The following is a 27,345-nucleotide window of genomic DNA, read 5'->3' as shown; positions in this document are numbered from 1 at the left end:
GGTCACGGTTTGATCCCTGTCAGGGCACATGCCCGGGTTGGGGGCTCAATCGCCAGTAGGGTGCGTGCAGGAGGCAGCTGATCAATGACTCTCTTATCATTGATGTTTCTCTCTCTCTCTCTCTCTCCCTCTCCTTTCCTCTCTCTGAAATTAATAAGGACATATTTAAAAATTTTTTTAAAATTTTTTTTTCTGAAAGAAAAAACAGTTTTATTTTGAAAAATATAGAGAAGTATGATAAAATTAAAATCACTTGTAATGCCCCATCCATTGACTATTCCCTGTCAGTTCTTTCCTTATGGTCTTTTGCTATGCATTTTTACACAGTCAAGGCCATACAGTGCATTACATTTAATTTTGTATTATGTTTCTCCCCACATAATATTGGATTTTTAGTATTGTCCCATTAAAAAAACACACCTCTTTATTAATATAATTTCAATAGCAACATAATGTTTTGTGACTCTAGCACAGTTAACTTAACCACCTCTCTGTTGGACAATGAAGTTACACGCTTTTATATTCAACAGCTGTAAATAACATAGCAATGGAGCCCTTTGTACACAAGGCCTGATCGAATTTCTGAATATCTCCACTGGAAAAGTTTCCTCGATGTACAATCACTGGGTCAAAGGCTGTGACTATTTTTTCAGACCCGTCATTCACATGCCCAGTTCCAAAGCATATTCAAATATGAAAATGGCCTTATTTAAGCTGCACATAGTGTTGCCTGTCTGAGTGGCTCTTGTGGTTTTGGTCACTGTTCTTCGTGATGAACAGAGATGAAGTCACACAAGAGCAAGCACAGTACCGAGGGGTGTTGCATCGTGGAGGGCAAATGTGACTAAGTTGGCTGAGCATTGTCCCACGCACCAGGAGGTCGCCGGTTCGATCCCAGGTCAGGCCCATGCCCGGGTGTGGGCTCGATCCCCAGTAGGGGGCGTGCAGGAGGCAGCTGATCGATATTTCTCTCTCATCGGTGTTTCTTTCTCTCCCTCTCCCTTCCTTTCTCTAAATCAGTTAAAAAATATAATTAAAAAATCTGAATAGGCCACTCTAATTTATATATACTATCGGAAAACAGCTCTTAGGGAAGCGTGGGTGGGTTGGAACCCTCCACACCGTCAGCCATTCCACAGCCCTAAGTAGGGCGTGGGTTTCTCTTGATGCTGTTTTGTCGAAGCTGTAAAGGGGCGAGAATGGTGACTTGTTCTGAGGCATCAGGAGGCGGCTCGATGATGTCCGCCACCCCGATGGGACATAGAGATGCTGGTAGATGAGCTTAGCGACAGCGATCGACGGAGGCTCGCGGAGATCACTCGGGTGGACGCTGCAATACACTAAACGGGAGGGATGGAAGACGCCCAGGAGGCCCACGGACCCTTTTTCTAGCTTAGTCTTGCAGCAGCAGCCTCTGCTGGGGCATCTGCCTGTGTCATAGCAGCACTGCTGTTGTTGGACTATCAGTGTCGGTGAGCTTGGTCTCGGGGCTCTTACATCACGCTTTCCCAGCAGGCCTGGGCCTGGGCCTGGGCTTGGCGGTGCAACCCCGTTTGGCAGAAGGGAGGTTATTTGTTTGAGGTCAAGCTGCAATAACGGGGGTTTCCTACGCATCCTGAGTCTTAGGTGTGTGTCTTTGCCCGCAAGTGGTCAGCCTTGCTTGTCATTTCCATCACTGTCCCCTTTTCCAGGCCCCTGATGAATCACATTTATTGCCCTTTAGCTGAGCCAACCGAGGACATTAATTTGAAATTTCTGAAAGCTATTCATTTGTCAAAAGATACTTCCAGCCCCACAAGCTGCGGCGATGACATTTCTGCCCCCGAGCTGACTGATTGGGTTGTTTACTCTTTGGACATTCAGATGCCGTGGACCAAGGACGACGTAATTCATGACCTTAAAATGCTTTTCTCCCAGAGATGACATGCCAGCTTCTTCACACACACACACGCACACGCACACACACACATGCACACATACACGCATCTTTCCTTTGCATGTGAGCTGGTAACGACCGCTGCGTGGCCCCGCACAGCTTGCCCCGCATCTGCACGCGCGCTTTCTCACTTGATCCTCAGAATTACTCCCGAAACTGATGTTTCGAAATCTTTATAGATGAGGAGAATTAAGGGGAGCTGGCACGCCGATGTGGTGGTTTGTTTTCACTTTAGCAACCTCGATAAAATGTTGCAGAATTCTAAACTCACGTGCATTTAGTCAATTTTGTTTTTTGCAAAAGTTAAGGGGGCAGACGAAGACCCAAGGTGGTGGGCCGAGCGGGGGCAGATGGCCCCAGGTCCCAGCATGAAGGCACGAACTGGACCTGAGTTTCCTGGAAAGCCACGTAAAAAGGCAAATGAGCCATTGGCAGGATTCCCGCCATTGCCTGAGGATAGCGCCCACCAGGTGTTCAGAAGAGAGAACTCTTCCCTGACATCTGGGAGCCACATCTTCCGAGAATTTTTAAAATACCCAGCTCTGGGCCCCACCCTTCCTGGGGGCAGGGCCTGGGCATCAATATATTTTCTTTAAAACTGCCCAGATGCTCCTAAGACGAAGCCAGGATGGAAGAGCACTGAGGGTGAATCTGAGTCCCTCACAGAGTAAGATCTACGCTTAAGTCACAGGGCGGGGTGCGTGTGTCCCAAGGCCAGTGCCAGCTCAGGGCAGCAGAGCAGGCTGGAAGCTGGCCTGGACCCTGGCCGTGCATCTTCCAGCCCGGCTCTGATGTTTTCCCGGGGAATGGAGCAACGAGGGGGAAGGGTTTTAGAAGCTGGAACTGAGCTAAGCTGAGTATTTTTCCCACCCATGGGACTTCGAGTAGCGTGGTCGGTAATTCAGTGGCTGTGGAGTGGACACTGACCTCAGGAGCCAACCTCAGTTATCGGGGAGCCAGTGGGAGGCTGACTCAGAACCTAATCACTAGAGGCCAAGGTTGCTGCTAAAAGGCCTGCTATGCCCAGGTCAGCCTTTCCCGTGAAGAGTTATGGGACCCAAATATCATTGTGCCATTGAGGAACCTTACTGCGAAGGGACAGTGGGACAAGTAAAATGTCTTATGAATGGAGGTTAAATATCTCAAGTTACTGGCGTCCCCACTGTGGAGGTGGACCCATTTCCACGGGGCCCACCAACTGCCTGTGAATTCTGTTGCTGGCTGCGGGACCAGGAGACCCCAGCACCCCACAGGCCTTCCTGGTGGGTCAGAAGAGGCTCTGGACCAGGCCAGAGGTGTGGATTTGCATGTGGGTGGTGTCCTTGATCAGGACCGACCTGTTACCCACTCAGGACCACCACCCTTTGTGTAGGATACAGTGCAAACAGCAGCCCCTGGAATTGTGCGATGAGGCAGCCCTGGCCCTGACCCAAAGTATCACTTCAAGTAAATCTTTTACCCCCTGGTGGCCAGGACACCTCATTTGACCGATGACCATTTGACTCACCTGGAGAACTTGTTGACAGGAAAACTTCTGGCTCCATCCCTTGGAGATTCCGATTCAGGAAAGGGCCATGGGAGCCATTTATAAAAATCACCCCAGGGGTTTCTGAGTCACAGTTCTGGCCAGCTTGGGACCTTCCGAGTCCCTCCAACTCTGACATTCACAGAATCTCTGAGTCCTGGAAAATGGCCACGTCCAGCCCTGCCCAGCGTCTCCACCTCACGCACATGAACAGTTTTTGTGGGTCCGAGGTGTTTGGATCAATTTGTGTATCTTTATTTTTAATACTACTACTAATACTATGAACAGTGCTACTGCTACTTCTGATAATAATAATAATAATAAATAATAACACAGAATGTCAAAGGTGGTCCCCTGTTTCTGAAGGCTGAAATGAAACAGCCTCAGACACCGTCCCAGTGCGTTTCTCCCCACCTCACAGCGCTTCTGGGGTAGGGAGGGCTTCCCTACTCACCCCCAGCTCCACTCCAAGTCCCTGCGCCCTCTGATGGGCTACCTTGTGATCTTGAGCCAGGACGGTGGTGACTCGGGCAGAGTTTCCCAATGAACACAACCTCTGTTCACACCAGGTCTCTGGTTGGAAAGCAGACCTTATGAAAAGCTTGGGTAGATTCAGGGGAGGTCACTTCACATGGCATCGTGTAATTCCTCTGCTTTGGAATTGTCTCTGCAAAGTTAAAAACAACAACACACGCACGCATGCACACACACAAATAAAAAAGAAAAAGACACACACAAAAAAAGAATTGTCTCTGCCTCTGCATTTCTGCAGCTCAGACTCCAGGCCCCTGCCATATTGTGGGGTTCTGGCCCCTGGGCCTCTTTTGGATGGCAAAATAAGGAAATGATTGAAAAAATAAGTAACATTTTATTTAGATATAAAATATGTATTATATATGTACATTGTCTACACATGTCCGTGTGTATATAAATTTATATATAAAATAAGACATGTATGGCTAATGTGTGTATATATACATCACACACACACACACACACACGTTCTTTTGCAGAACAATTCATCCCTGTTAGTTTTGCTCTCTGGGGGCTGCCTTCTCGTTCCCACGGGGCCCCCCAGCTGTCCGTGAGCTCCGTTGGCAGCCGCGGGACCGGGAGACCCCAGCACCCTGGCATCTGCGTGGCCTCCCTGAGCCCCTCACACGCCTTGGCTACTAAGTCCTCACCAGGACGCTTTGTTGGAGTTGTCATTTCCCTCCTTTTGCAGATGGAGACCTGAGCTTCAAAGAAATCGAGTTAATATATTTGAGGTCCAACAGCGAGTAAAGGGACACAGCAGGGACAAGCCCCCGATGCCTCGATTCTAAGTTCAGAACTTCCTTCCACAGCAGGGTTCTCGCCCTGGATGGTTGGGGTCCCCGCCCTGGATGGTTGGGGTCCCCTGGGGGCGTCAGCAGCCCCCAGGCTGGGGCTCCCCCGCAGCACAAGGGAGACAGGCCCTGGGGGGCGGCTCGCAGGCTGTTGCATGTGTAGAAAGCTTCCCTGGAGATTGAGGTGCAGCCCCGCTCAGTGGCGCGTTGGTCCCCGACACCCCAGCCTGCCAAGCCGGGGACGGAGCCGGCCTCGCGCGCAGATGCAGCGGCTGCTCCTGGCCTCTCTGGACCGTGGGATACCAGCTGCTCACCCCTTCGCCCACCCTCCTTCCCAACAGCTCCCACCCAGACTTTCGGGTGACTCCATAACACTTCAGATGGGCACCTACCTGCCCCAGAAGCCTGCCCACCGCCCTGCCTGGCCTCACCCTCTCTCTCGCCTTTGCAGGCACGAAGAAGCGCTCACACGGCTCCCCGGCCCCCAGCGCCAGCTCCGCGAGTCGCCTCACGCTGCCAGGTGGGTAGATGGCACTGCGCGCGGCCTTAGTGACCGCAGACGGCAGGGAGAGCTGCTTCCCAGGAGTCGAGGTCAGCAGCTGGTAAACCGGGCACCTGGCCCTGCATTTATTTATCCAGGCTGCTCCGCGTTTTTAGAGCGCCTCTGTCATCCACATTTGTGAAGTCCCTTCAGGAGTGGCCAGAACGTACCCATATTTGGTTGCCAGTCGCTCCTGCTTGCTGATGGGAAGAGTAGAGTCCTGGTTTTCCTTGATGTTCATCTGGACATGTTTGGAAGTGTTTCTTTGAGAGACAGACGGGGCAGGGAGTGAGGATGAGCCTTTGGTGCGGGAGACTTGGGTTCACAGCCCAGCTGTGCTGTGTTCCAGTTGTGCCAGCTCCCTGCGGCTCTGCGGCTTCTTGCTTATGAATTGAGGACAGTTGTGACTCATGGTGGGCCCTCACAGCTAATCTCTCCCACTGGAAAGTAAGAAAGTCATGCGCGAGCCCTGCTGGACCCAGCTAACACTGGCAGGAGATTTTAGGCGTTCACGATGATTCTGTAGTAACAGGATCTAATAGGAGAGGCACCTATCGGTCTTTCTGTCTCCATGCGTACATAGGCCAACATTCCCTGCCACGATTCAGTTTTTACAAGTAGAACTTGCAAAACCACATTTTTTTGCAGGGGCGGGGGGGTGTTATAAAAGGCAAATGTAAACATAGTAGGAAAAAATTGAAAAATAATAAAAGCTGTAAGAAAGAAAGTGTGAATGCCACCACTCAGAGGCAACCAAGATTACCTTTCCTTCCGGTCTTTATTAGGTACTTTTTTTTCCCTAGAGTGGAATTATACTCTACATGGAATTTTGTTTCAACCCTTTTAAAATTTACCATTACATTATGAGATTGCTCCCGTATTATTCAATATTTTAAAAGCATTTTAGTGCTTGACTAACATTCCATGTGATTAATTTATACTATAGTCGTATGTGGAGTTTTGACTGCATGGGAGGTTGGCTCCCCAACCCCATGTTATTCAAGGATCAACCGTATATTCACTGATAATTTGCCATTAATGTAGCTTGTATTTTTGTTATTATAAATAACCTCACATTCTTGCACATAAATCTTTCTTTGGATTGAGGACAGATTCCTATATGTAGGATTATTGGCTCAAAGAATGGGTACATGTTTAGGTTCTTAATACATTATAGTCATCGTGATTTCCAGAAAGGTAGTATTATTTTATACTCTCAGTGATGAATGTGCCATTTCACTGTGCTCTTGCTAATGCTAACATTCATACTTTACCAATTTGATGAGAAAAATGAGATCCATGTTTGGTTTGTATTTATTTTATTTTTAAAAATTATTTTCTAATGTTAATTTGTCTTTTACATTTCTTCTGTGGGGAGTTACCATATTTAATCCATTCTGAGAGGAACAGTGCCTTGCATTTTGGCCCCTGAGATAAGAATGTTTCTTAATCAATGGTGTGTTATAACTTAATTAACATTGTTTTCTTGGTTGTACGTGAAATAATAATTTACTTTAGAATCAGTGGCTCCCTAGCGTAGATAAAACATAATCCACGTCTGTCTGCTTTTTCAACCTCAACTTCTGTAGCTTCACCACCCCAGCTCAACAGCTGGACTTGGTGTCCACTGAGTAGACCTTGAACTTCCTTGCCTCTGTCACTGCCTGAGACACTGCTCACCCTTTTCTCCCTGGGTAATTTCTTTTTGCAGTCCCTCAAAATAATCTTGGTAGAATTAATGTTTACTTATAATGATTTGCTTAGAAGTCCTTTACCCAGTGATATGTGGCTTTTCCAAGGGTGGGGACTGTCTTGGTGGGTTTTTTTTTGCCCAGTCCCTGCCAAGGTGGCAAGCACACATTGGGTGCTCATTAGTGTTGATAAGGCTGGTGGATGGGTGTGTGAGTAGGTGCTGTCTATTTTTATTTATGACTATACAGAAAGCAGTCATCCTCAGAAAAAGGCTCATTTTCAAGTTTGAATTTGCATCAACTATACTAACTTGCGTTTTAGTGTTGAGTCAAACTTGCTCTGTTATTTCCGGAGCCCCTTTCATCTTGCCCCTGCTGGTGGTTAATGGGCCCTTAGGACTATAGACAGTAGGAGGAAGCCAGCTCTAAGCCAAGCAAGTCCAGTGTGTAGCAATGGTGTTTGCTCTTCTGTGGGAGGTCATGACATTCCAGGGTCAGGTGGGATCTCTGACATCATCCTGGACATCTATAAGGATATGCAGAGCTGACCTGGTTCCTGTCTGCTGTGCTGGACGCCTATTGTTGGCCTGCTGGGTTTCCAAGGCCTCTGAGTCAAAGTCTCAGCCACCTTGGCCTTGGCCTTTGGTGGGTGGTCTAAACTGGCCCCAAGTTGGGTGTCATAGGTTCCAAGTTCTGACCACTCCAAAGCCTGTAGAGCTGGAGTAGGTAGTTCTCAAACTTTGTCTAGTGGATAACTTCCACCTCCCGTGTTACAATAGCCAGCTCGCTATTTCTTCCTACCGCAGGAACAACACAGGTTGCCTCCCTCTGACTCAGATGCCTCTACCTCAAGCTGTTTGTGCTGGCTCTCAAACAGTTAAAAATATCTTGTGTAAGGATACTCAAAAAACCCAGTGGAGGAATAATAATCCTTAAAAAACAATAAAGTAAAATTGTACAGAAACAAAACAATAGAGCTATGCAAAATAAGCAGAAATGTTAAATTAAAAAAACAAACAGACATATGACCATTGTTATTTTAAAAGAGAAAGAAAATTTTGAAAAAGAGACCACAACTGAAAAGAGAATTAATGTTGGAAGATAGTCCTTAGGACTTTATACCACTCACAACATACAGATGGAACCATGTCACAAATGAAAGCGCATGAACCATAAAACCTAGAAGAAGACATAAGGATACATCTTCATGACCTTGGGTTAGGCGATGATTTCTTAGATACGACACTTAAAGGCCAAGCAACCAAAACAAATAGATAGCACAACTTCGTTAAAATTAAAAATGTGCTTCAAAAGACACTATCAAGAAGGTGGGAAGAAAATTCACAGAATGGAAGAAAATATTTGCAAATCATATATCTGATAAGGATCTGATGTCTTGGATGGAAAATGCACCTCAATTGCCATACCGAAATAAAACCAAATGCATGCCTAAAGACAGTGCGTGAGATTGCCTAAAATTACATAAAAAATGAGAACTATTTTAAATACTATGAGAAGATAAGGCTATGTCCAGGGAGGCTGCAAGCAGGTTGCCTATAATAAAATGAAAACCAACTGATAGCGATATTTGCATTGGTAACAGTAAATGTAAGAAGACAATGAAGATACAACTTACATGTGCTGAGGGATATACTTCCACAAGGAGAAAAGTGAACTCCAAAGTCAAGTGTAAATACAAGAATTAGTGGTGCACATACAAGCAAATAAAATGTGCTGGCAAATTTGAGTAGCGTCACCGTAAAAATAATGCCCGATTTTGTGTTAAAATAGGAAACAAGCTATTGATAGAAGGAAGGCTATTCAATAGGGAGTTAAGGAGTGCTAAGATCTATTTTGTCTTTGGGAAGAACTCTGTAATGTTGTAACTTTTTAACACAAAGGATCGTCAGTAAAATAATTTAAATATAACCTACAGCATATACATCAGCAAGAGAACAACAACAAAGGGAATATAGAAAATGTATCAATAGAAGGCAGAAAGGAAGAAAAAAAAACAACAACAAGGAATGAAGAATGATCACAAAATTAGGTAGTGAAGTCCAAAACTAAAACAAAATTAGATAGTAGAATCAATTCCAAAAAATCAGTAAATGCAATAATTGCAAATGGCTTAAATTCTGGTATTAAAATATAGAGATTATGTGATTAGATAAAAAAATAATCCAAAATCCAAAATCCAGCTCTATCCTGCTCTTAAGAGACACGCTTAACCTCCCACCCCCCCCAACACACAGAAAGTTTGCTGATATATGGCAAAGGAAATTCTATGCAAAATATAAAGCTAGTTCTCGGGAAAATGTCTATTTTAACATCTGTATAGCAGCCTATTAAACAGATATGCCACAGGATATTTAACCATTGACATTTGTTTTCCATTTTTTTGCTGTTACAAACATGCTTAACATAACGTTGAAGAAGAAAAGTGAGCTGCAACAAGATATATACCATCTAACACAATTTATATTATTCTTTAAAACAACCAAACATATTAAATATTTTATGGGTGCACACAAATACAGTAGTTAAGTGAATATATGCACAGGAATAATGAACACCAAATTGTGGATGATGTTTTTGGGGAGCTAGAGAGAACTATGATGGGTGGGCATACTAGGTATTTCAACTCTACTTGTAATATCCAATCTTTTCAAATAATTTTTTGAATACACAAAATGTTAAGATTTGATTAAACGGTACTGAGAATACACTGGTATTTGTTATGCTAGTATTTATACTTTTCTATATGCTCAAAATATTACGCATTAAAGAATTTCTGAGCGAAACATCTACAACTGTCTTCCAAGATAGCTTTGTTTGGCTCTATCCATGTAGACGTGATTTTACATACATTTCAGAGAAATTTAATGTTTTCCCTTTCTAACCTATTGAGAGAGATGGGTGTTGAGAATTCAGATATAAAGAGAGTTCCACAAATAGCATGCTCCAATCCAGAAGCCACCAGAGGCCACTTCATGAAAGAACAGCTTGTATGGTTTCTGAAACCACCCAAGGGGTCCTCCTGCAGCTCCAGCACCAGAAGACTATTCTGGGAATATCACCTTGAATCCCTGCGCATCTTTAGCAAAGTGACTCTTACATGGTAAAGTAATAGCACCCGCAGCAGCCAGTTCTTTTCTGGAGCCCACTTCAACTGTGCCTTATGAGGTTTGTGAAGCTAATCAAGCTCCGTGGGTGGGCAGTAAATGATGGAGAGCCGAGGATACGTTGGCTCTCGCTGAAAGGAGTGGCCCAGAGCTTCACCACCTCTTACGGTCATGACTGCCATTGATGGAGACTAGTCAGTCACTTACTTCTGAGCAGATGCCCCAGGGTGCCTCGGTGCAGGGATCCCTAGATGGAAAGGTACGGTACCATTGTCACTCACCGCTGCAGATAGCTCATTCATCGCCCCTCTGTGTGTGCAGCTGCTGGTGTGCACAGTAGTGTTGGCAGTAGATGCGGCTCTGCTTCGGACCTCCACCGCCTCATGTAGAAACAGTTTGTGTGTGTAGATGCTGGCTGGCTTGCAATGACATTGTTGTGTGTCCTGTTCTAGGGGACTACGGATAAAACGTCCATCCAGAGGACTACTCAGAAGAGAACTGACCAGCCCTGAGGTCGGAACACATTTTAGGAAGCTTATGTTTCTTTTACCAAAACAAAATGTTATGTACATTGTAAGTTATTGAGTAACTTCAAAAATGATAACTTCTGATATCCCTAAGATGGGTTTTTTATAATAAATGCTTTGATATGTATTGCACATTAATCAAATATCAGGGACAAAGCTAGGTTCTTAACATGTATTATCTATTATCTCATTTAATCATCACTGCCACTCTGAAGGAAGGTACCATGATCTCCATTCCACAGATTAGGAAACTGAGGCATAATTAAATAGCTTGCCCAAAGTTGGCACTCCTTGCTCTGAGTTTCATTGCCACTAGGTAAATGCTGACGTCAAATTGCCCACACTGCACTCGCCTTTCTCCCACACTTGTCGTCTGCCTGGGGACTAGATCAGTTACCCATGTACCAAGTCCAGGCACGACTCTCGGGTGTAGAGGACCCTGCACTGTCTTTTACGTGAAGACTCCAAAGAGTACTGTCTTTGCGATTGTCTTTTATCTTGAGTTTCTTTTGAGGGATGGCAGTTATTTTTTTTTTTTTTACCATGGCAGATCCTGAGCTGAAAATCACAGGCCCAGGGCTTGTATTGTTCTATTCTCAATGGAACTGACGTTAACATTCCAATTCTTTCAATTCAAAACTCATGGGTGGTTTGGGGGCATTTTTGTAAGGGCTTCCCACCAGATTTTAGGCCCATACCGAAAATAGACACTGATTTGAGAGATGGAATGAATGGTAGGGATTTTGTTCTTCAGGTAAAACAATACTCGAGAGGCATTAAATGATTATTCTTTCTATTAGTTTCATGTATGTGTTTCTCTGTGTGTGCGCACGCACGTGTGTAAACACAGATAGAAACTGTCTGTAGATGGAAATGGTTTGTGCAGAGGTCATATCATGGCTTGGACTCTGAACCAGGAGAAAACCCATGTCCCATACTTCTTTCTGAAAAGTGCCAATATTAGGATTTGTTCAGAAGCCGAGAGCCCCCGCGCAGTGGCCACAGGGCAGGCCTCAGGCGACCGCGCTGCGCTGCAGGGCAGGGAAGGCGGGAGACGCTGAGCCAGCGCGCCTCGCTCGGGGCCCTGGGCTGCGCTAGGCTGCGTGAGGACCCGGGACGCTGTCTCGGGCCTGCTGTCACCGAGCGCAGGACAGCGGGGCTGAGCGCCGGAGAGGCTGTGAGACTGGAGCGGATCCCCCGGGCGCTCTGGGAGCGTTTTCTGCTCAACACTGGGCGAGTTGGCCTGTGAAACTGCGGGGAACAGCGCGTCGTCGGCTGTGCCCAGGGGTTCACAGCGCATCGCCTCATTTGGGCCTCGGAGAAGCCCTGCGGCGAAGATACCAGCTTAACTTTCGCCCTGTTCAGTTTGGCCAGGACCCCTCCCTCCAGCGGCTGTCACCTTCACAACTGTGCTGAACGTGCTTTGAAGGCTCCAGCCTTCAGCACCTGAATCCCACTAATAGCCCTCAATTTTACATAGGAATAAATCCCTAGCTATCTTCTGAAGAATGAGTCTGTGTAATAGTCTTCCATGTCAAAACAACAACAACAACAACAAAAAGTAGCTACCAGGCAGAGTGGTCTCGGAGAGACACAGAGAGGAGTAGGATGACAGGTGGGCCGGTGGTGGCAGGGGAAAGGGGCGAGTCGTAGACACCTTCCGGAGGAACTGGGGTGTTTGACGAGATTGAAACAAGTGAGGATGAAAACTCCTCAAAGAACAACGGTTTTGTGAAAAACAAACAATGTGTGTAACTGTAAAATAAAGACGATGCTGTGTCATGTTTTTGTCTCGAACGGTCCTTTCCCTAAGCACCCTTGAAAGTAGCGTCGATAATGACCTTGCAAGTGCAGGTTCTGTGCGGACGCGTGGCTTTGTCAATCTCCATTAGCTAATTAGATCTTTTCTCGAGTAAATTGCTCCAGGAGACCAGAGCAGACTTCGTGAATGTGTGCCCAAGAGGAAAGGGTCCAAAGTGGTGACAAGAAGGCACATGGAGGGGAGGGGTCCTGTTCCCAGTTCAAGGGTGGGGGGTGGATTGTAACAGGTCTGCTCCGGCTCAGCTGTGGGAAGTGCCCAGTTATTGAAGGGGCAGGGTCAGACCCCTTTCCAGGAATACCTCAGGAATGAAGGAGTCCTCAGGGGGCCACCCCAGCACCCCAGAAAGAGAAGTCCCCGTTAAACTAGATGGTGCCCTCATTGCGGCTCTGCTCTTTTGCTTGTGATCAAATCAGGGTCCCCTGCAGGGGGAAAGGCTATAGGTGCAAAACATCACTCTTTGAATTTCCGTTTTCCCCACATTTTGAGTGAGGCTGACAGCAGGCATAGAAGCATTTCCACCATCTCGGTGGGGAGCCAATCTCCATCAGAGATTTGCAGCGACTCCGGTGGCAAGAAGAGGTTTTGTTCTGATGATCAGAATTCCAGCAAACGATAAACGTTTCCTCATGCTGAGAAGTGGGAAATTCAATAATACTTTGCTTGGGTTCATGCTGAGCAGCAAACAGAATAAATGTGGAGAGGGACCGTGACTTGTGCGGTAAATCAGCCCAGGCGTCGGCCCCACCAGCTCTGACGCCGAGGCCCTTTCCTGTCTCTACCCCTTTCTCTGGGGCAGCAGGACTGTTTTTATGTTTGTTCCTGGAATGGATGGCGCCACAATCCCTTGTTCACCCTAAGAAGCATTTAGGCACTCCGAGATCTTAAACATCTCTGTTCTTCTGCATCCTACATTATGCCACCGTAGGACCATTTGCCGGACGTCTTTCCGTGTTAGCCTCTTTCAGAGGCAGAGTTGGTATGGACACTCTGGGGTTTGTAGTAATAGAATCATTAGTTATGCTCGAACACCTTTTCTTATGTAGGCTAGTCGCAAGTTTCAGAGGGGGGGTCCTAGAATGGCAGCCCCGAGAGGGCAGGAATGTCTGTCTGCTTTGTTCATGGTTACATCAGCAGGACACGGTAGGTGCTCCAAGAAGCCAATGAATGAATATTGCTTTACAGGCTGTCAGATGTGTGCTCAGCTAGGCGCTCGCTGAGATGTCTGGGGCTAAAGCCCAAGGAAACTCAGTTTTACTGACTTTCTATTATGTATGATTTTGTAGAATGGCTCTGATCCACAATCCAAGAATTACTTTAGTAGTATGTTTCTTTGTGCATCACTCAAACACGGTCATAATAGGAAAATTAGGAAAGTGTCAATAACCAACGAGAAATAAAATAGCTATGTTTATACTACTCAGAGATAATCGCTGCCATGGTTTAAATGTATATGTCCTTACAGGTTCCTGCGTACATATTTATGTTTTTACAGTAATAAGGTTAGATGATCTATCCTGCTTTTTTCATTTACATGAACCTCCGTTTTTATGAATAGACATCTATATCATTTTTCCATAGCACCCTGGTATTGTATTTAAGAATGTACTGGAACTTCATCAATTCCCTGTGATTGTACATTGAAGTTGTTTCTAATCTCCCCGATTACAAAGGCTGTGCATTTTCCTGTTACTGGGTGAGATTAGCTCAGCTGGTTTCTTTCTTGTTGAAACGGAGCCGCCCCAGTCCTCGTCCTTCGAGCCGCCCATGCATCCCGCTCCTGCTGGGCCCGCAGTGGGAGCAGAGTCGTCGCAGAGGGAGCTGGTGTTCTGGGCAACGACACAGCATCTCACTTTCTCAGACTTCCCTTGTTCCTGGTGACTTGGACAGTTTGGGGGGATACTGGTCAGGTATTTTGTAGAATGTCCCTCAATTGTGTGACCCGTCTGGATGCTTTTTCATCACTTGAATGGGGTTATGTATTTTTGGGAGGAAGGCCGCAGAGGTAAAGTGCTATTTGCATTATATAATATCTAGTATCATCATGTAAAATCAAGGGCGTATATTACCAGCATCACGTATGGCTCTGGATGTCGACCTCGACCTCCTGGCTGAGGGGGTGGTTCGATGTCTTCACTGAAACTTCAGCGAGGCTGCTGTCCCCTTCCCAGCCTGTGCCCTCTGGAAGGACGCCAGTGCCCAGCCCACACTCAGGGCTTCTTGTTGTTGAGGGAAGTTTATCAACATACACTATTTGGAATCCTTTTGCCTGAGAGATGTATCTACTCTCCCATAATTATTTATTTATCCCAACATTTAGTTCTATCACTGTGACGTCGTGGGGGTGTATTCGATACTTTGGGTATAATTCTGTCCTGCTGTGTTTATTTTGTTGCTCAGATTGTTCCAACTCCGGTCATTTGGGAACACTTTCATTTGGGGGCCCCTTTGTCCTGTCTTTCTTTCCTTCCACTTTCTTACTTATCTGACACGACAAGATGCTCCGGGTTCAGCTCGTACATTTTGTTCTCTGGTCCTAGAACCAGCCATTTCTACAAGGAGCCCTGGTTCCTTTCATTGGAAAATTGTGTTAGAAACCAGGGTCTGGGTCTAGGGGTGCTGGTGGCTACTGAGGCTTGTAGGCCAATAGCTACTTATTGCTTCTAGACCTTTTCAGCTAATAGAGCAAGAAAGTGGGTGCGCGTGTGTCCACCTATATCTCCATGTCTACGTTAAGTTAAATGTGAATTCTTACGCCACCTGGATCATTCTGACCCTGCAGCTTACTTGCACACTTGCCCCCAACAGTGGGGACCCTGGCCCTCACTCGTCACTATTCAGGTACGTGGCCGTTCAGTTCCAGCAGACACATAGGTAGTGTTAGAATTGTTGGCGAGTGCTCCCAAACAACGCTGTCTACCCGCGTCAGGACTTGTGCGCAGCCTCGTCGGCCTTTAGTCCAGCAGAGTACACTCATATCCAGGTACTTAGGGGAGCATCTCTTCGCCACGCCCTATTTAACACGGCGGTTTCCTACCTGTGTAATGCAGTTAGATTCTTTCATCACCTTCTGCATTTCATTCCGTGATTCCCAACCTCATACATTATTTTTAAAATTTGCATACATTAAGGTTCACTCCCGGTGCTGCAGAATTCTGTGGGTTTTGACAAATGCGTAGCATATGTACCCATCTCTGCAGTACCTCGTGGAATAGTTTCACTGCCCCACAAACCCCCTGTGCCTCGCCTGCTTGAACCCCCACTTTAACCCCCTGACCATCCCTCACCCTTTGCTCATTTCTATTGTTTTCCCCTCTCAGGAATGTCCTATAAGTGGGATCATACAGTATGTAGCCCTCTCAGACTGGCTGCTTTCACTTGGTAATACACATTTAAGATTCATGTATGTTTTCGCACAGCTTGACTGCTCTTTTCTTTTAATCATGGAGTAATATTCCCCTACGAATGTTCTGCAACTTGTTTCTCCATTTAACTATTGAGGGACGTCTTGGTTGCTTTCGGTCCTTGGCAATTGTGAACAAACTTTTATAAAATTCATGTACGGGTTTTACGTGGACATCAAGCTTCATGTCAGCTGGGTAAATATCTAGCAGCACAATTGCTGGATCGTAGGGTAAGACTGTGTCTAGCGTCGTAAGAAACTGTCAAACTGTCTTCCAACGTGGCCAAACCATTTTGTGTTCCCACCAGCAACGGTGAAAGCTCCCTTTGCTCTGCATCATCAGATTTTAAATTTTTTATTTTACCCATCCTAGTTGGTGTGTAGTATATATCATCATTTTAATTTGAAAATCCTTAGTGACAAAGATTGTCGAGCACCTCTTCATATGCTTTTTGGCCACGTGTGTATCTTCTTTGGCGAGGAGTCTGTTCAGATCTTTGGTTATTTTGGATGCGAGAACTTTGCATATATTTATTGCAAATTTCCCCCAAGGCTGTCCTTCGTATTCGCACGTCGGGTCTGGGACCGCATGCCACTTTGTGACCCTGAAAGCTCACACGCAGCCCTACAAATGCAGGTTGCCGGCGCGGCTCGGCTCGCTCCTGTTTGCCTCGCTCCTCCCCAGAATGACCCCGCAGCTCCCTCTGGCTTCCTCCCCCCATCCCTTCCTTAGACAAGAACTTGACATTCTGGCTCCCCACTGCCCATCCCTAGGGATTGGTCGTCATTTAAAGGGAGTGGCTGAGGTGCACATTCACCTACCCGACCCGTCCGTCTCGCTAAGATTCCCACGAGAGTTTGCTTTTCCTGGCTCTGAAGGAAACGAGCAGGCCTGGGGCTGGGGGGCTGTGCCTGTCGCTGCCGAGCTAATGTTGTCCCTCTTCCTTTGCATGGCCTCCAGTCATCAAGCCTCCTCTGCGCCACTTTAAACGCCCTGCTTATGCCTCTAGCTCCTACGCACCTTCCATCCCAAAGAAAACCGAGGAGCATCCTGCGAGGTACAAGATGCTGGATCAGAGGATCAAAATGAAAAAGATCCAGAGCATCTCACACAACTGGAACAGGAAATAGGCCAAGGGGAAGGGGGGGCGGGGGGCCCAGTCTCCCAGCACCCGCCCGCCGCAGCGAGGGAGGCCTGCAGCACCCGCAGAGGCCGGGGGGCTGATGTCATCACGGTGGAGCCACCGGGGCAAAGCGAAGGCTGTGTGTGATTGTCCCCTTCACTGTTCTGTGAGAGATGCACCGGTTGCTGGATTTGGGGGTCAATGCAGACTCCCCAGCAGTAAACCAGCGAGAGGGTTGTCTCGTGGCTGTTATTGCTCTAAATCTTTCAAAGTCTAAATTGGACAGAAGTCAAAATGATGGAACCTGTTCAGAAAAAAACGAAATTCCTCCCCTTGATGCTATTTTTATCCCTGGAAGTTGACTTGCTCCAATAAGACTATCGGCTTAGTAATTGTTATATTTAAGAAATGCACTTCCAAAGCCATCTTCTATTTTAAATGCAATATTTAAAATTCAAGTAAATATGTTTCTTTCCAAGTAGATGCTCTCAAAACAAAAGCTGGACTTCTTTGAATGAAAACAGTCTTCGCAGGAAAAGAAGACTGAGAACTGTGTGCTCATAGATATTTCTGAACGCGGGCTTCACGGAGCAGATCCAAGCTCAAGTGAAGACCCTCGTTTTGGCTCTGACTGAGTGCCTGGTGGCGAATAGACTCGTGTGAGGCCTGAGAGTTTGCAGGAGAAAGTGAGACGACCTGTACCTTCCCTCGCAGTGGATGATGCTGGGACTCAATGAGATGTCCAGGCCTCAGAGCGTCTAAGTTTGAAATTTACTCCAGGACGTGTCCATTTGGTCTCGTGGTCCTGGGGCAGGAGGGAGTGAACCTAATTGGAATTCCTTAATTGGAGGTTTTTCTCTACAAGGTAGAAGATGCCTTTAGGTTAAATTTCAGGTCCTCCTAGCAGCCCACGCATGTGAGTCCCTCTGGGAGCTCGGCCGCTCTCGCAGGGCTTGGCGGGATGGAAGCCTGTAGCTCGCTTCTCTTCGTGGTGGCATTTTCAGCCCCACTGGGTCTCTCCTAGGGCTTTTACTTTGGGTCTAAATTCACAGAAAATTGTAAGGAAAGGCTCAAGGTCGGAAACAGCTTTTGATGCTCTCAGAAACTGTCTGATGCAGGGGAAACTGCAGGCTTATTGTCAGGTGGCTCTGATCCCCAGTTCTGTCCTGTCTACACTAGTTGCAGGTCCTCAGTCTCATGGCACAATCAAGCCTCAGTTTGCTTACATAGAAAGTGGGATTCATAATGTCCACTGTGATGAAGATGAAAGATAAGGTAAGTTCTGATGCTGTAGCTGAGCCGGGACAGTAATAGGGGCACAGCAGGTGTCGTGATGAGGATTCACATCCAGGAAACTCTCCAGGACACCCCGGACCCTGCAGAGAAGGAGCTGTGCCCTCCTTAATGCCACAGCCCCTGGGGTCTGGTTGCAAAGGGTTCCGCATCCTTCCATTTCACTTTCCAAAGTTCTTTCCCAATAAACCGGTAATGCATTTGAGCCAGCTCCAGAGTGCCCATCATGCTGTTGACCAATTTATTTAAAATGTGCTTTAAATACAATATTGAACTATTTCAGGGGATAGTTACTAGAAATTTAATTACTAGACAAAAAGGCAAAGCTTCGTTAGGGAAGCAGTTGTAATCCTTAGCTCCCTGCTCGGTGCCCGAGCGAGAGGACCCATCTGCAGCTGGCAGTGCCCGTCCCCCTGACTTAGGTTAACCCAGCAGGTCATTTCTACCCGTCTGGAGACAGATGCCTTAGCGCTGGCTGCACGCAGCCCTTCGGCCACACAGTGAACCTGCCCAGGGGGTAGTGGCCTCCTTTGTTACCCAATGGATTGTGGACAAAAAAAAGGGGGCACTGTAATAATAAATCTAGCCTGCAGCAACCTCACAGGGCGATCTGATCATAAATTCTGACTGGGAGGTCCCAGTGGGTAGTCACAGCCGCAGACACGTAACTTCTTTAGTAAAAGGCTTCTCTTTGCCTTACCCAGCCCTGTCCATTGTCACTGGGCACCTAAGTTAACACACCTTTGAAATGCCTCTTTTCCTGACCTGTTGGTCCGAAAACACCCTCAAGAGAGCACATAATCTTGTTAATCACCTTGTAATCCAATCCCTGCCATGTTTCTCCCACCTTCATGTAACCTCCTTATGGTCCCTCCTTAATTCCAAATGTGTAAGAAAAGCTGCACTCTGTCTCTCCGGGAAGCATTTTTTCTCAGTCTGTTGAGATCTTGCTTCCGGTCAGACCTTCTGTTTGGCTCAAATAAACGCTAATAAACTCTTATAAAAATCTTTTAAAGTAAATGTCAGCATAAGAACATCTAAACCTGCAGAACATTTTGATGAGTTCTTACGTCAACAGGATCAACCCACTGACGCTCCTGATCTATCCCAAAGCTCCAGTCTCGGGCAGAGACCTCACCGTGGCTGGGCTTTCTCGGCTGTGTTTCTTGACCTTGGAAGCCATGGTCCCGGGGAAGAGCATTAGCTCCCTCTAGTCTTTGATCCCAAGGTGTTATTTCCACCTTTGCTAATGTGTTGATTGAGCACACGCCCAGATATGGAGATCCTGCATCGCTTGTAAAATGCCTACCATGTTAATTGCATGATGGGTTGTATAGAAATGCCAACTTATATATTCTTATAGCAAATAAAAAGATCCTTTAAAGGACTTCCTTGTATGTGAGTCGTCCTTTTCTACTCCAGAGTTCTGGGATTCACTGGGAAAGAATTAGATTTCCCCTGTGCTTGGCACCGTTCCGTCCTGAGACCTTGTCAAGATCACTAGTATAACTCAGCCTTTCCATTTGCTTCCTGACTGTACAGGCAATAGCTTAAAAAAAAGCCCCTAAACCCAAAGAGCCCTTTACACCACAAACCCAATGAACGGATTTGTTCATGTGAGTAACCCACATAGTAACAGCAGCTGGTCCGAAGGTAAAACACCTGTGCTACCAACTCAGCCTGTCCTCCCAGGTTAAGCCATATAGCTGATGGTCTCTGGGGTTAGTAAAACCTGTAATTAAATCTTGACTCCTGTCTTTTGTTTGCGCTGGGAGCTTCATCAGGCTTTGGAATCCCTCTGAATTTTAGCTCCCTCAGCTGTAACACGGGATCGACAATAGTGCCTGACTCAGCGAAGCGCTAAGGGCTGAGCATATCCCAAGGGCTCAGCAGGGATCAGCTGTGACTCCCCGGGGGCAGGATAACGCAGTTAGGCTTTCGAGCTTGAGAGCCACGCCCCTTGCTAGTGCTAGGACACCGGGTAGGTTATTAATATTCTTCAACCTCAGTGAAAAAAAGAAGTTAATTATTCATTTATCTTTTACCCACCTGGCGGGCCCTGCAGGCATCAGTTTTTGCACGTTCATCTTTAATATGCATTCCTGCGTTCCGTGGGACGCCCCGTGTCCCCACCCTCAGTGCTCCCCTCACCCGTGTCCCTGTGCCCTCGGAGTTCTTGGGCTCCGTCTATTATCTGTTACGACGACTGCTGCTCTGTGTTCCATGTCCCCCGAATCCCTGCCCACCTCCCTGCATCTTCCGACAACTGCTGTCCTTTGTTCGGTTCTTTTTTGGAAATCCTCACCCGAGGATATATTTTTTCCACTGATTATTAAAGAGGGTGGAAGGGAGGGGGGGAGAGGCACATCAATCGGTTGCCTCCCGCAACCCCCCCCCGAGCGGGACCGGGGATCGAACCTGCAACCCGGGCACGTGCCCTTGGCCGGGAATTGAACCTGCGACCCTTCGGTGCCCAGGCCGATGCTCTAACCACGAGGCCACACCCGCTGGGGCTCCGTTCTGTTCTCACCCCACTTCCTTCCCCGCAGCCAACTCCTTTGCTCTCAAATTCCACCGAGGCCGCATCAGGCCTCGCTCTGGCCTCATGCTAATTCCCTGCTGACTCCGCATCTCCTCCTGTGTCACAATCTCAGCTGATTCAGAAAAAGGAATATAAGTGTAAAGATTGACGTGTCATTATACTTCTCTTAAAATAAAAAAAACTTTGCTGCTCACATGTGACTGTTTCATCTTTAGACTCGAGATTCCCAGAGGAGGAACGAGAGCTCCAAGGCTCACCCTTAAAAGTGGGTAGTTTCCCGAAGTCACTGTCCCACAAACATCTACCCGGGAGGTTCCGTAGGACCCAGAATTTTGGAAACAAGCGCCTGGGGTGTAGTCTCATCATTTCCTAAAATAGGCTAGAAACGCTCTGGGCGATGCTGCACAGTGGAGTCTTCAGTCAGCAGCCTCCCATCCGAAGGTTAATAAGCCACGTGAAATGTGTGTCGCTGAAAGGACACCACACGTGGCTCATTTCTGGACACCGTGCTGAACCGGCGGCGCAAGGACTTGGGGAAGGCACACGCTTAAAAACGATACGGGTTTGTTTCATTTGATGGGAGCCAAGTTGCCAGCGAACCGGGTTAGATCGCCCTCGTTTCTTGTGCTGCACTGTCCCCTGGTGTCCTTCGGAGGCACGTGCTGTGCGCTGAGGTTCGGGGTCTTTAACCGGTGACTGCTTTCAGCTGGATCAGGGTTGACTCAGAATTCAAAAGGGCGAGCAGCTGTGGAGAATACCGTTTTTGTTCTGGTTATAGGGCCGCTACATTTCTGTATATATTTATTCTGTTACCAAACATAGATATAAAGAACCCTGAATGTGTGGAGAAAATACAGTTGGGGGATATATTGGGAGACAAACTGTAGAAGTCCTGGAAAGTATAATAAAAAACTCTAAATAAAAGGCACTATCAGTGACATGCTATATATGGAAATAAATAACACTTTAAAGCGCCATTTAATTATATTAATTATCACTGAATTACAGTATCATTAATTTCTATGTATTAATCCTAGGGTGCTAACACGCTGGCTCAACCTCCGTTTCCAAGCCCTTTCCCCCTTTTCTCTCTCTTCCAGAGAAACTGGTCAAGTTAACATTCAATTGCCCAGTTTTCTTACAGTCAGGGGCAGCCAGGTGACACAGTTTTGGCTAATGACAAAAAAGGGTGCCTCTTCTGGTTCTTTCTGCCCGGAATACTGACTTAGCCTGGGGGCACAGCAGTCATTTTGGAGCCATGAGGTCATGCTGAGCATGAAAATGAAACCCAACATGCTGCCTATAGTGGTACCGAAAGAAAGGGCCTGAGCTCCTGACTGTATCACTAAACCACACACGATCCCTAGTCTGACGCCTTGGGACTTACTATTAACGGATGAATTCAAAGTCCTAGCCACTGAAACTACTCGGGTGATAGTTTCTATTACAAAATTGATTGTAGTCCCTCCCTCGGCTTGTAGTCCCTGTAGTCCCAAGGGATTGATTTAAGTCCCTTCCTTGGCTTAAACATCCCGGTGGCTTCCCACTGCTTTCAGAACAGTCTCAGTGCCTAAGAACAGCCAGGGTGCCCCGTGAGCTGCGCCTGCCCCCCTCTCGCCTTCAGTCCCTCCCACCCACGCTCCATGAGCTCCAGCTGCTGTAAGTACCAACACTCCCAAAGCTCAAAGACTTGGCGTGCCCTGTTCCCTCTGCTTGGCCGGCATCCGCTGGTGAGCCAACATTGGGGGTGGGGTGGGGTGGGGTGGGGTGAGGTGGGGTGGGATGGGATGAGGCCAAGGCCTAATGTCGAGGGCCAGCATCTGGGGCATGGTCCTGGGTGGGCTGAGCTGGTTGGGATGTCACAGCCTGGGCAGAGACTTACAAACACTGTAGGTCAAGGTCACGATCCAAGAGGACCAGCAATGCTGCTCATTGGGAAGAGGGAGGTGAGACAGGCTGGTCAGAGGGCTCAGGGGCCGCCCTGTGCTGTGCATTGCTCTTGGATGCCCCTCAGGAGGCCTCCTGCCAGGGCCCTGGGCTTCCTAGCATGACCCTCGTCATCGGGTCACTTCACAGCTCCGTGGCTGACCAGCCGTGTGACCGTGGACACGAGATGGGACCCTTCCTTATCAACTCAGCTCGCACAATAGTAGCTGGAATGATTCATCATAAAATGCTTGCGAAGTTCATAGCACCGCCTAGAACACGGTCAGTGCCTGACAAGTTATTTCTATTTCCACCCTGACCACGAGTGCTTCTTAAAGTGAGAGCTTCTTTCTCCCATGAGATTGACCTCGGGGGGCCCTGGGAGGCTCTTTTGCCCTCTACCCTCCGTAACGTTTCCCTGAGCTGGCCGATGCCCCCGCGTGGCTTTAGCCCACTCATATACAGGCATGACCACAGCTGAAATGTTCTCTAGAAAGGCCTTCAAGAATCCTGAGAGATCTCAGCAGGTAAATGTATAGCTTGAGCAGAAATTTGCCACCGTTTGGAGGCCAAGGATTTGCAGAGGGGGCCAGCGGGTAGGGGCATCTACAGGGGTGTGGGGTGAGATATACGAATACATCTAGGGGCTGGGGGGATGGTGCGCCCAGCAGGGGCACGGTCACCATCACCAAAGGGAATGGACACATTTTGAGCACGTCCTGTGAGGATGCCCGTAACCTCTGGGCGTTGGGAGGAGTTACCCATCCTGTTCTGCAGGGGAAAGCAGAGGCCGAGGGTCAGGCCTGCAGGAAGCCACACCCCTGGCGGCTGGTGAGGCTCCTGTTGAACCCCTGTCCGCAGAGTCCAGACCCTGGCTTCTTTGCTCACCACCCCTCAAGGACCCAGTGGGTTTGCTGCCTCCCCGGCCCCCTGGCAATCTATTTGGAAGTGCTTGGTGCTGTGGAAATGAACCCCCTTAGGATGGCCCCTCAGACACCCATTCTCTCCTCGCTGTTTTTTTCAGGCGACACCTGTTTCAAATGAGATTGTGTTCGTTCCTGCCTTTTCCTTCTCAACGCCGCACACAGCTCCTCCTGGCCTGCTGGCTGACAAGAAGGCGTGTGAACTGATAAACCCCTGGGCCCCTGGGGCACCTGGTAGGGCGCTGGGGATGGGGTGGGGAGGAGGGAGGTTCAGATGAGGGCTGGGAAGGGGAACTCCGGTCCAATGAGAAAGCAAACCCATTTTTATTGAGCACCTACTATGTTTTCCAGGCTTTTCGTGATCTTATTTAATCTACATAGTGGCCCTTTGAAGCAAGCGAAGCTTCCCTCTCCTTATTAGTGATGACCAAGATCGGTGTTTCACAGTGGTTATTGCAGAAGGAATAGATTAGGGTTTAGGCTTTAGACTTACGGTGCCACATCATGATATATTTGGAGTGGAGACAATAGTTCATATGTGATAGAATGAATTCAGACTGTTATTTTAAGGTCAGTTTGCACTACAGTAAAGCCTCGATTTTTCGAACCTCGACTAACAGACTTTGGATTTAATGGACAAAATTTCCGGTCCGAATGTCCTATGTGGAAATTAACATCCTGTTAATTTTAAGATGCTTTTAGCCAAGATTTGCTTTTAATTAAATTAACAGGCTATTTTTGTTATTAATTCACTGTTATTTTTAACAAATTTTAGCAAATAGGCCATATGTTGGAAAAAACACCCTAGTAGTCTCACTGACATAAATAAACATTACATATCTACAATTATAGTCTACATATTTAAATCCACGAGTCACCACTCGTAAACAATGTTGGGCAAATGATTAGCACGTGATCACAGGGCTTGTAGCAAGGTCGTTGATTCTGCGGTCACGTGCCCGGCCCATGTGCCCACGTGCGCTGAGCCCCGCCCCAGCCAGTGCATTTGCTCAGCCCCAGCGACGGGTGAGTGCCCGCATTTCCTAGACCTAGTCAGGATAAGTTTACAATTACTGTAGTGCATATAGGAAACTTTCCTGTAAAATTAAACTTTCCACACATACTAAAATTTAATTATACAAACGGGTCTACATAAGTAAAAAGAGGTAAACAACTAATTTGTCAATTTCTTAACATACACATTTGGAAAGCCTACTTTATTATATGATGGACTTTTGGCCTTAACGGACACCCCCTTCCCGTAATTAGTCCTTTATATCGAGGTTTTACTGTACCGAAAGGCCAAATTTTACTTCTAGATTTCAAAAGGAACCGTTTTATTGTCTATGAAGGCCAAGGTAGGCTAACAGGATAGTCTTCACCGATAGTTTTCCCTTTGAAGCTGTGGTTATAACAGACAAGTAGTTTGTCATTAGCTCCTAATGTCGCCCTGGTTCTCTTACACACACACACACACACACACACACACACAGTTTTTTTTGTGTGTACCCATAATATTAACACTATTAAACTTTAATCTTTGAGATAAAAACTTTACAAAGCAAAACTGACCCTCAACCTTGTCTAAAGGATCCCACAAATCTCAACGTGGTTTCCAGTCAGTGCGGAGTAGTCCAGGCTGCAATGTGCCGCTGCTTCCGGCAGGTGGCGGTGGTGTGTAGGAAGAAAAGCCACACTCTGGGGACAAAGGTCCTCGGCGCGGAGGTCCTTGCTGGGGACCTTCCGTGCAGATCAGCTAATGTGCATTGAGCCCTTCTCAGCTCCAGGCACCCCCTTGGTAGGCAGTGGGTCCATTAGGAGCGAGGCAGGGTTTCCCAGCTTGGGGACCAAAGAGTTTTAGGGGACAACGTGTCCTGTCTACCAGGCAGGGCCATTCGTTCAAGTTGCTCTTGGGAAATAGACCCCACTCCTTGTGCACTGCACTGGGAATGGTGCAGCTGCTGTGGGAGACAGTGCGGTGGTTCCTCAACAACTTAAAAATAGAATTGCCATCGGATCCAGCAATTCCAAGTCTGGGAATCTCCCTAAAAGCAAGGTCTGGAAGAGGAATTTGCACGCGGTGCTCATAACAGCACCGGGCACAATTGCTACAACATGGAAGCAACCAGGTGGCCACAGACGGACGAACAGAGAAGCAAACTGTGGTATATACATACATCAAACTATTATACAGCCTTCAAAAGGAAGGAAATTTTTAAAAAATATATATCTTTGTTGATTTCAGAGAGAGGAAAGGAGAGGGAGAGAGAGAGAGAAACATCAATGATGAGAGAGTCATTGATCGGCTGCCTAGCCTGCAACCCGGGCCTGTGTCCCGACCGGGAATCGAACCCCGATCGCCTGAATCCTAGATCGATGCTCAACCGCTGAGCCACGCCCGGCCGGGCAGGAAGGAAATTCTGACACGTGCTACAACACGGATGAACATCAAGAATATGATGCTAAATTAAATAGTCTAGTCACAAAAGGACAAATATTGTACGATTCCACTTATATGAGGTACTTAGAGAAGTTAAACTTATAGAGACAGAAAGTAGAACAGTGGTTGCCAGGGGCTGGGGAGAGGGGAATGATTGTTTAAGGGATACAGAGGTTTATAAGATTTTATCAATTTTTCAAGAAGAAAAGACTTATGGAGGTGGGTGGCGGTGATGGTCGCACAACACTGGGAATGGATTTAACGCCACTTAACTGTATCTTGAAACGGTTAAGTGCATTTCTTTACTCGCTGCGACTGGTGAATGCACACATTTACTAGACCTATCCAGTATAAATTTAAAATTACAGCAATACCTACGAAAAACTTTTCTGTGAATTCTTCTAAGACCTGCCCCCCCACCCTTCCCCCTCCCCACTGGTCTGGGTTCCAGAACTGACATTTATTTAGCACTGAGCAGAGCAAGCAGGTCATCGATATTTGCTGGCCGCTTCCTCCAGGGTGGTGTGAGCTCAGGGAGGGCTGGGATTATGTCTTATATTATCTGTGATCCCTCAGTGATCAGAAAACAGTGGACAGTCCCTAAAATCCTGGGAATAAATACATAATTTATATAAATCCCAGAGCTTAAGGACAGAATATTGACTACAAAGACCATGAAATAACTTCCAAAAAAAAAGTGCTGCCAAAAACAGAGTCAGAGGAGACCAATGCTGCGCTTCTCGCACTTTGGGGATTTGGTTGGCCCAGAATGACCCTTACTAGCCAAGGGGAGAGACAGCTCCTGGCCGGTATTACTCACCATGGGGAAGGAGGCACAATAGGGTGTGTGTGTGTGTGTGTGTGTGTGTGTGTGTGTGTGTGTGTGTGTGTGTGTGTGTGTGTGGCGGGGGGTTCGGAGAGACAGTGTGAGAAAAGACAGGATTTGGGCTCGTGACAGATGGTTTGGGGAGGGCGTTTGGAAGTAGAGCTTTGCTCCGGATTGGATGGTGTCAGGAAGCAAAGACGATGCCATCCTCGGGCATCTGAATGAACCTGACCCGGGAGGGAGGAGACTAGGTCCAAGCTAAAGCTGTCATTGGTGGCGAAGCAACAGTCACTCCTACGACCCCCGACCAGGGTTCAGCTGGCGATGAAACGGACGCCAGAATGTTCCTCCTTTCGCCCAGCATTGTGTCCCTGGC

The 27,345-nt window shown here is 47.3% G+C and overlaps 1 protein-coding gene across 4 annotated transcripts in view; it reads left to right on the top strand.

Moving 5' to 3' along the window:
* The window catches only part of PDE1C (phosphodiesterase 1C), a gene marked incomplete at its 5' end in the record, with an annotated part of 253,212 nt that extends 233,520 nt beyond the window's left edge, over positions 1-19,692 (top strand). For 3 of the 4 annotated variants that reach the window (XM_081147053.1, XM_081147054.1, XM_081147055.1), the window contains 2 exons: positions 5,241-5,309; positions 16,857-19,692. In XM_081147053.1, coding sequence (XP_081003179.1) covers positions 5,241-5,309; positions 16,857-17,026 — 239 coding nt within the window. In that variant the 3' untranslated portion in view covers positions 17,027-19,692. Of the gene's footprint in view, positions 1-5,240; positions 5,310-10,598; positions 12,451-16,856 lie in introns of those variants that run through there. The other variant, XM_081147056.1, reaches the window with a different exon arrangement.
* Between the last annotated feature and the right edge of the window lie 7,653 nt (positions 19,693-27,345).

Source organism: Miniopterus schreibersii (genome assembly GCF_964146895.1).
Source record: "Miniopterus schreibersii genome assembly, chromosome: 9".
Taxonomy (NCBI): Eukaryota; Metazoa; Chordata; class Mammalia; order Chiroptera; family Miniopteridae; genus Miniopterus; species Miniopterus schreibersii.
This window is presented reverse-complemented; position numbering and strand designations above follow the sequence as displayed.